This window comes from Plectropomus leopardus, chromosome 22, assembly GCF_026936395.1.
Source record: "Plectropomus leopardus strain MGB_pleo_1.0 chromosome 22, ASM2693639v1, whole genome shotgun sequence".
NCBI lineage: Eukaryota > Metazoa > Chordata > Actinopteri > Perciformes > Serranidae > Plectropomus > Plectropomus leopardus.
In genome coordinates, this window is record NC_142197.1 from 16,532,371 (window position 1) to 16,542,456 (window position 10,086).

At 37.0% G+C, this 10,086-nt stretch overlaps 1 protein-coding gene across 1 annotated transcript; it reads right to left on the bottom strand.

The window, feature by feature from the left end:
* Positions 1-2,603: 2,603 nt before the first annotated feature.
* Positions 2,604-6,487, bottom strand: iapp (islet amyloid polypeptide). Its single transcript, XM_042511024.2, has 4 exons — positions 5,975-6,487; positions 4,262-4,356; positions 3,705-3,845; positions 2,604-3,138 (listed from the first exon to the last, which is right to left on the bottom strand). The coding sequence occupies exons 2-4, from the start codon at positions 4,339-4,341 to the stop codon at positions 2,964-2,966; spliced, it is 396 nt and encodes a 131-aa protein (XP_042366958.1). The 5' UTR covers positions 4,342-4,356; positions 5,975-6,487; the 3' UTR covers positions 2,604-2,963.
* Between the last annotated feature and the right edge of the window lie 3,599 nt (positions 6,488-10,086).

Genomic DNA, 10,086 nt, shown 5'->3' on the forward strand with positions numbered 1-10,086 from the left:
TCCCATTATGCCTAAAAAAAAAAGGGCATAAAACACAGTTTAATCACACATAACTGCAGTGCTCTCACAGTTAGTTATTTCCTTGTGTAACCACAATACAGATTCTTATTTTTATTACCACCCTATAATTAAATTTGTTATGTCTTGATTGTCAAAATAATAAAAATATCAGTTAATGTGCTTGTCAAAAATAATTTTAAGAGAGTTCCATTTGATTTATATTAGAACTGCAATCCCCTTTAATGAGCCAGTATGAACAATAAAAAACATTTCCAGTTTCTCACACCAGACCTTACAGGCAGAGAACTGTGCATAGATTCTGTTATTAATAAATACTGAATGCATAAGTTATGTAAGTTGCTCTATTATACGGAGATTGTTAATATGCATCTATTGATGGAAAGAGTAGACTAACTACACTATATTTGGTCTGTTAGAGGAACATTTGTCAGTAAAAGGATGTTATGTTATTGCCAGCATCAGAAAAAGTTGATTTATTCTTTGTCTAGTTCCAGTCGCTGCATTAATAGACCTGTATATTAATTGTGCAGTGGGAGCAGGTACGAGTCCTTTATGATGGATTTTGGTGGCAGGGCGACCCTCTTGTTTATATTTGGATCACAACTGCATCTCCAATGTCAGAGATTAATGTGGTCACGGGTTCATGAATCAGATCTAAAATTCCATCAAAACATTCATCCCCCGTCATTACAGCAGCGATAAACAACTCCCCACCGGATGACAGTTGAAGTACAATGCCATTTGTAATTTTACATGAAGTAATCGACAGATCTTGACACAATCCGCGTTCTCTGTCAGGGTGTTTTGCAGATAATGGCTGCATTGTTTTTGGGTTCATCAGCAAAAGCTGGCACTTGTTCTATTTTTGAAGACCCTTTTATGCCGGTGTTAACCATGCATGGGAGTATTGATGTCAGCGTCTGAGATGACTGGGTCACTGGTAATCAAATACAGGTCAATGCTGTGCGTCATACCCCCCTCTCTTGATTTTCATTACGTTACCCTGAATAACCCCTACAGCAGTGGTGTCAAACTCATTTTAGCTCATGGGCCACATACAGCCCAGTTTGATCTCAAGTGGGCCGGACCAGTAAACCCTTTCCATAATCATCCATAAATAACAACACCTTAAACAATTTCTCTTTAAATGTACAATATGTTTCAGTTTTTCCACATTTAGTAAGTCTACAGTATATTCACTGTCATTAAATGTGCATTTTGCCACTCCTGGATTGTAATGCTGGCCTCTCCTCACCAAACTCAAGTGATTTTATGAAGAAAGCAGGTTCCGACAATATTTTATTAAGACAGACGTCTCGTATATGTCTCAAAATACAAATGGCCCTATCTAGAGTCAGTGTTTGGTTTGTCTGTCTGGCTCTGTAGAAACAACACGGCAAACTGTGGAGGAGGACCTGCTCTGTATGTAGATATAAACAGCTCATTCTAAGGTACCGAATACACAGTGATTCTAATTTTCATGTGTTTTTAAACTAATGAACACATAGTAATGAATATTGTATTCCATTTCTGCTAATAATATCCCTAAATTCTACACATTGGACCTTTAAAGTGGAAACAGACAACTTTTCAACTCTCCCCTTTTTGTTGTGTCCACACTGCAAGAACTATTTAGTTTTTGTTAGGCCAGAAATAGCTCAAGTTAAGACATTACAACGTTTTGTGAAAACACAATGTGTGAGAGTTTGCAAACAAATATTTTAAAGTAGTTTTACTGTTGTTAAACGTTTTTTTTGTTAATTATTTGTTTACTGGAGTCATGCGAAAAAAGTTTTTTCACAAATTCACGGTAGCACAGCATAAAGAACTGATAGCCTATATAAATGATCATTTTGTGCACAGCCAACAGCATCACTCGGATTTTCAGATCACCACAATGATACGTTTTTGGCAGAGGTTGAACCAATTAAAATACTCATAATGCGTTATTTTTTAATCCTTGATATTTTGTTATTTTCATTAAAATGTGCTATAATTCTATAGCCACACATTGTATACATGTATACATGTATACACTGTAGTCATTAAAACTCATAGTGTGTGCACTTTTGCTGTGCGGCCCTTTTATCAAAGGCTTGCTCCTTAAAATGGCACTCAGTCACAGAACTTTGAGAATCCCTGATCTCAGATTTTTTTTAAATGCTTGAAAAAAATTCCTCATAGATTTCCCTTGAAGGTTGGGTCGCAGAAGGTGTAGGTTGAAAATGGTGCTCTCCGATGTCAAATATGTTCCTAATGTTCCCATGCTATCACTCAGGAAAGAAATGGTCTATAGGTCAAACTCTCGTAGCTAAGAGGGAGTAAGGCATTCCTCTTAGATCACCTGTGGGAGCTCCACAACAGCTTATAAATGTAACTAAACTTCATAAGATCTTTTGGATGTCTCTTGTTTGCAAGTTCATTCTGTAGCGTGTGTGGGAAATGGAGAAGTGAGGTGCGAGCTGGTTATCAAACTTAACTTCAACTCTTTTGTTTTAATGGACATTCGACATGGAACTATAGCATCTGATGACTAACAGCAGTTAATATTATGCAATAATGTGGCTTAAAACAGATTCAGATTTTTAAAAATTTATTTTTACAATTTTATTATAAAAATCAACAGATAACATTTATTTCTTATGGCTTTACATCATTTTTGTTTGTTTTTTAATTCTTTTATTGAATTTACTTTGATGTATCATTATATTCACATCATGCCATTGTGGAACAGCATTAACAGAAAAAGAGGACATGTAATGACTTTGATGGTTTAAATTAAAGGCACTGTTTCATAAAATTCTATCAAATAAACAAGAAAACTGTTCATTATCAGCATCATCACCATCAGTGCCACTGTTATTGTCACAATCATTGTTACATAAGATGTCTGGTTATATCATCAGAGCACAGGGAGTGCTGGTGGAGGTTCCTCAGTCGGTCTAGAGAGGCAGGAGGCTGGGAGGCAGCAGAAGGTCCCTCTTGCCGTAGGTGGCGGATCCCACGTTGGTCGGCGCATAGACGGTACCAATAGTGTTACTGGATCGGACCAGGAAGTCTGCTAGCCTCTGGGTGACGCAGGTGGCTGTGTTGCATTTCCTCTTCTCCACATGATGGCTGAGAGGATTAAAGAGAGTACAGAAAAGTCACAATAACACTCATTTTCATGTAATAATGATTAAACTCCTTGAACCATGGGTAAATTGGCTTGATTTCTTTCAAAAACATAGGAAGTAGACAATCAGCAACTTGAGAAGAATTGACCCAAAAATTTGTAATACATTTGTTGGAAAAAAAACCCCTGAAAATTACCTGATATTGGTAAAAACCAAAAAAAAAAAACCCAAACAAACAAACAAAAAAACAACTGGGGGAAAAACTGCTTTAAAAATATAGTAATTCTGTAAAATAATTGAAAATATATAATTATAAATTATAGTTCTCTGGACATTTCCCCTAGCTTTTCTATTTATTTTTATTTTTTAAGTTTTCTACATTTACTAATTTCTTGCAGTTTCTTGCCAAGTTGCCTTTTCCCCATGTTTTCAAAGAATATTAATAAATTTACTTAGGTTTCAAAGACTTAAATACTTGTGAAAGGTGTCTAAATGCAACGCTAAAAAGTGATGTCGATCCAGATTTCAAAGGGTTAAAGGGCTCCTGGTTTCTGTAAATGCCGTCACCTGTTCATAGCAGCGAGCCCTCTCTCTGGCCGTGTACCCATGAGGCCAAGAAACGGGTTGGAGATTAGCCCAGGAGCTAACCAGCTGTCTCCGTCTGGGAGAGCACTTTCCTGCTCGCCGGATGAGCTGCGACTGAAGTACCTGAATCACAGAGGAAAAAGAACCAAACCCTTTTCACACTGATAGCTGATTACACCCTCTTCAAAACATCCACTAGTCCCGAGAGCAAGAAAAAGTGGGCACTTAGCTCCCCACGAGCTGCACAATGAAACACTTTCCCACAGATGAGCACAATTGGCTTTCACCTCCAGAGTTATCAATGCCCCACCGCTCCTCATACAGAACATTACAGCCCATGCTTATCGCACAATCTCCATGACATTCTGCTGCTCGTCTGCTGACCTCAGATCTCATATGATCAACGTTTCAGCAAAGTGAAACCTGCACAGTTTAATTGATTGCCATCATTTAAACTTTGCCCCAACAATCTCAGACCACTTTTTTTTTTACACTCATTGCACAGAGCACACTGCTCTGCCTGTAGTTTGTACACTTACCTGTAGCTTGGGGCAGCGGTGACGCAGCGCAGCAACACAAGCAGCATGAGGAGAAGCACAGGCACCCTCAGGTGATACATAGTGTAAGGTGATACCTGGATGAACATACAAAACACTTTTTTGTTATGGGGGGCTAGGGTTAACCAGTGAATGCCGAATTTGCACGCAGTATTTGTTGTAATTAACCTTTATTTAACTATGATGACCTGGCTGAAAGACACAAAAACATGCCAATCGATGCACATCATCAGTACATAATGTCAGAATATAACATACATAAAAGAGTCTCTATTAATTTTCATCATGATAAGAAAAAAAAGTATTGTTTTCTATAGTATACCTACAGTCTTAATTAAGGCTGTGCTCAGTGACTCACTAACAATAATACACCTGCTATAAGGCTGGGCAATATGGAGAAACCAAATATCACAATATTTTTGACCAAAGAACTCGATACCAATATTGCATCTATATTGTGGGGTTGACTCTTGATGCTTTAATTTAATATTGTCACAATGAGATTTTTTTTAAGTAATTACCAGTACTGTGGATATTATGTCTTATGGGTAAAGGCAAATAATAGAACAGCAAGAACAGTTACATCAGTTACAGTTACAGTTAGCAAAGTTACATCACTTTACTGTGATGCAGCCTTTAAAACTAGGAAAATACAACACTTCAGATAGTATGATATCCAAAATGCAAGACAATCTCATCTTATATCACAATATCAATATACAATATTGATACACTGCCCAGCCCTACAAGCATTAACAAGTTCAACATTGATGTTATAATACACTTATAATACTCTAATTTTCTCAATACGTATAATGTTCTTACGTTTTACAAACAGAGTAACAACTAACAATTAATTTCATCATTGATTAATCTGCTGGTTATTTTTATAATATTTATACAATTTCTGTCAAATGGCAGAAAACAGGGTCTGGAACCAGATAATACACACACACACACACTTTTGATTAGGACTGGAAAAACACTGATACTTTATCGATGTTGTGATATCAATATCTTCTTAGATTTTGAATATCGTAATATTGTAAGTATCGTCCTGTTTTTAAATGCTGCATTATTTGAATGTTATTTACCTACTAGTCATCATATCCACATTACAGGTGATTATTAATCAAAAATCCTCTTTGTGTAAATATTTTGTGAAAGCCCCTACTGTCCACCCTACAATATTGTCACAATATCAATCCAGGTATTTGGTCAAAAATATTGTGATTTTTTTTTTTTTTTAATTTCCCCAAATCTGCAATAGAGTCATGGTATTGAACACAATATAATGTGCACAAGCTGTGGAGCTTTATTAAAGCTTATGTGCATCACACTTCTGAGTAAAACTCTTTTTTTTTTAATATGTTTTTGATACTTTCTTACATTAAAGAGAATATCACAATCTACATCATTTTTAGGCACATTTCTCTGTGATGTAACAAGACACCTTTTGATTTCTTTGGAAACCATTTGAATCATGAAAGTCAAATATAGTAGTTATATTTATTTGAAGAAAAGAAATGGTACAAATTTAACAAAATATCTATTCAAACCTACAAGAAAACAGCAAGGAAAAAACTGTTAATTTACTGTAGCCCCCATTCAAATATATAAACAAAAGAATTAGAGACATGGGTCCTGTATACAAACTAAGGCAAAGTAAGCCCTTAAGTGGGGCAGAGCACTTACTTTGTGTTGTCAGCCAGCAGATCCCAGTCCGTCACTGGAGCAGTCCAGGGTTTGTCAGACTGTCACACAAACAGACTCCAACAGTTATAGGCTCATCGCTCAAACCACTTGTGACATCAGCTCTGTCCAAATATAGCCTTGCATTCTCATTTACACAGAATGGGGAGGACGAGGGGCGGAGGAGGGGTGAATGGGGGTGTCTGAAAGTCCAAGAGGGTCTTATATATATTAATATATATTTATATGCTGTACGCACACTCGGCTGTACCTTAATGTGCACGCTGAAACCTGTGCACATGCAGAATAATGATCATTCTCACAGCACATCACACACACATAAAATGCACACACACATCTTTGTACGTCACCATCCTCATCATCATCCTCGTCATCATTGTCACGAGCCTCCGTGATGGGACTGACCCGCCATAAAACCACACCAGGGAGAGAAAAGTTGTCTTCCTATTTACCTTGAGACACGTATTGAAGTTTTAGGTCGCCAACTCTGGCCCTCCCTCTGCCTCCCCGTGGGTTTCATCGACAATTAATAATAGATGTGAAGATGAATTATCGTTAATAATGAATGTTGTCTCATTATTTTGATGGGACATGTCACAAACAACTGAGAAGGTACTAATTAATGAAACGATGGTGAAGCTTGTGAGTAACACCCAACGCACGTGACCTGGGAATCTGACTAGTTAGCAATCACATCTCTTTGTTATAGTTTTTTCAAACTTGGTTTAAAATACACAGTACTTCTCTGAAGCGGGTCAGGGTTCAGTGCAAACCTATGGGGGTCCCGGGGCGCTTCCCCTATTTAATTCCATTTACGGTAGCTATACGCACCATTTCCAAGGCCATCTGTATGTATAAAAATCTGTACACCAGCTGGGAAAAAAATGATTGCTGCCATGGATAAATAATCAACCTGTGATTCTCTTATTTGTTATCTAATTGTTACATTACTATTATTGAAACCTGATTTGTTAGCCTATACTATGTTGGAGTAGAGTTCAGAGAATGAATGTTTAGTTGAAAAATCTGCAACATTCAAATCCCTGCCATCCCTGCCATAATAACTTGGACCAATCAAGGATCAGCAACAATGTAAATGTGGTCATCAATACTCTGAAATGCATATCAGGCCAACAGATGAATATTTACTTGAAAAAATAGCATGTTAGGATAAACAACGTGGGCAGACAGATCATTGTCTGAAAAACACAAAGTTGAAGGTATTTTTAGAAAACCCAAAAGATTCTGGACTTTTCAATTTAAAAAAAATGGGGCTGGAGCCCCAGACGCCACCCGCTTGTTTCGCCCCTGCGTTTCTGTTACTTAAAGCCGCTATAATAATTTATTTTATATTAGCAATTGATCACATGACCATGTGCAATTTAAAATGGTATGCTTGTGGTGACAAATCCACCAATACTAATCACTTGACTATCCCCTTAGCGCTACATTGCATTTTAGGGTGTTTTAGCTCATTGTTTCGGTTTCACAGTCCATACCTTGTTTTGTTTTACTCTCACAGTTCTTAAGACTGACTATACAGCAGTTTAGCAACTATCTAGTGAACCTAGCTGAGCATTTAGCAGCTTATAATTCTGACATTTCCCCTTGGAAATAGTGGTTTGTGGACTACCGTTTTAATGCCACAAGTTTGGCAATTTGGCCATCTTGGATTTTTGCATCCAGCAGCGGCCAGAAACTGACATATTTAGACGAGAGGGTGGAGCTGGGTGGGAGCTAAAATTTCAGCTTAGAAGGTTATGCCAGTGTTTGTGTTTACAGCTTGTTACTTTTGCCCCCCCCCCAAACTCTGATTGGTGCATGGAAATAAATGACATCAACTTTTCCTGGCTGAGCCACACCCAATTTAAATCACTAATAAAAATGCAAATTAAAATAACACAGATACAAATACAAAACAAATTTCATGTCCCCTGTGCTTACAAATATGGTTTACGGAGCCTTTAACTCTCACTTCTGTTATCCTGCGCTGCACAGGAGCAGATGAATTTTCAGATGAAAACAAGCTTTGCTTGGATTAAACGTAAAATGAAATTGAGGAAGCCTATACTGTAGGAGCAGTCATAAAAATGCAATTATCAGAGAATACAAGAAAAGGGCATTAAATTAAACATTCCATCTAAAATGATGACGTTCATCACACAGTCTCAGTGGGGAGATGCCACCACAGGCAGCAGGATGCCGGTAAGTGCCGGAGGATTTTACCGCAGCTTTGAGCTCACAGTGAGATATAGTGGAGTCCTAATGCACATTTAACACCCCCATTCCCACAAAGGTCCAGTGAACACCTTGTATTTCCTGTGAGCTTTCCAAGAAAACCTGCAGTAACTGCAGACTAAGATAAAGTTACAGGATATTCTTTCAGATTTCTTTACTTTCACATGGATTGTATAGTACAGGCCATTTCTGGAGTTATCACAAATAATGGAACTACTTCAAAATGATCATATGTGTACTTTACAAGAGTTTTTCTTAATGCAAATATCTCCTGAGTCATTGACAAACGCTGGTTGATAAAATAATAATAATAATTTGATTTAATATATAATTAACCTATTAAATATTTAACTACTCAAGCAGGGTGTTGAGAATAGTTAATGTGCACAATCTTGAATGAAAAGGCGGAAGGACAGACTCAAGATAAAGAATAAAGTGAGAGGTATGTGGAGGATTTTAATTCTATTTTGGTAAACTAATGTCCTGGGAAACATGTCTCTTGTATCATTCTGTTTTCTTGTCCCTTGGATTACTTTGGTTATAGTGCTCTTGTCACAGAAAGAAAGCTGCAACAAACCCTCAGTTTACTTAAAGGTGCTACATACCACATTCAGAACATTATTACAGCAGCAGGTACCAGAACGTTCTTCTTAAAGTTAGGGTAACATTCTCTATAAACATCAAAAAAATGTGTTTTTTATTTATCTTTTTTCACATATCACACTACATTACATTTTCAAAAAAAAAGTGTTCTGTAATCTCAGGCTTAATAACATATTCTGAATGTTGTTTTGAAAACGTTTTTTTCTTTGTTCTCATGTAACATTGTGGGAACATTTTTTAAAAACAAAACAAAAAAAAAATCCTAGAACATTCTAGCATCTGTCACCCCTCAGCGTCACCAAAACATCCTCAGAATGTTGCAGTTAAAATTTTTGGTCTTAGTCAGCATTAAACCTTACAGGAACATTGAAAATGATGAACGTCCTTAAAACGTTCTTTGAACATTGTTTTCTTTAAAACTAACCAGTGATAGGCTTAAAGAGGATCAAATGTCACTGGGGAATGATTGGTGGATAAGTAGCCAGAGTCAGAAAAGGTAACAGTGCTTTGGCCTCTGCTGTTCATGTCTATTATATTATCAACTGGGGACGTGTCCACTATTGCATATTGCACTGTTTAAATGAGAGACATTCAAGTGTATGCATACTTTCTTTGCACAATATTTGCACACATTATTCATTAGAGGAACCCAACACATACTCACAGTTACAGAGACCTCGGTGGAATAACAGCCCAACTGTTAAGTGAAGAGAGGAGCCCCCGCACGTACGTGTGTAGTCTCTTCCCTCTTCACGGTGCAGCCACACACAGACAGACGCTTAACGTCACCAGCACCTGTATTGGGAAAACAAATATCTACTACATGAGTATGAATGACTCCTTTATCAGGAGTGCCAGTGGTTTGTTGTTTTGTCTGTCTATCACTGCTCAGTAACATCTTCCAGCCAAATTATAACACTATCTGGGCTTGTTGAACAGTAGGCAGCTCATGTACTGTACATACATTTAGGCCTCTGGTCAGTTTTCTATTGATTATTGTTGAATTGTAGTTCTGTGATTCCGTGTAAATAACAGTAGTGGTTGAAATCTTAAATTTATCTTTATTTTGTACATATTTTACTGCTATCTGTAACTAATTTAAGACATCACAATATCCACACAAACAAATCTTAACTTTTACCAAAACTTAAAGCTGCTATGGTCAATATTTTTGTATTAACAATGGATCAAACACACGTTTTTTTGTAATGTAATCATCTTTGAACTTATCAGTTTTATGGTCTGCAATTTCA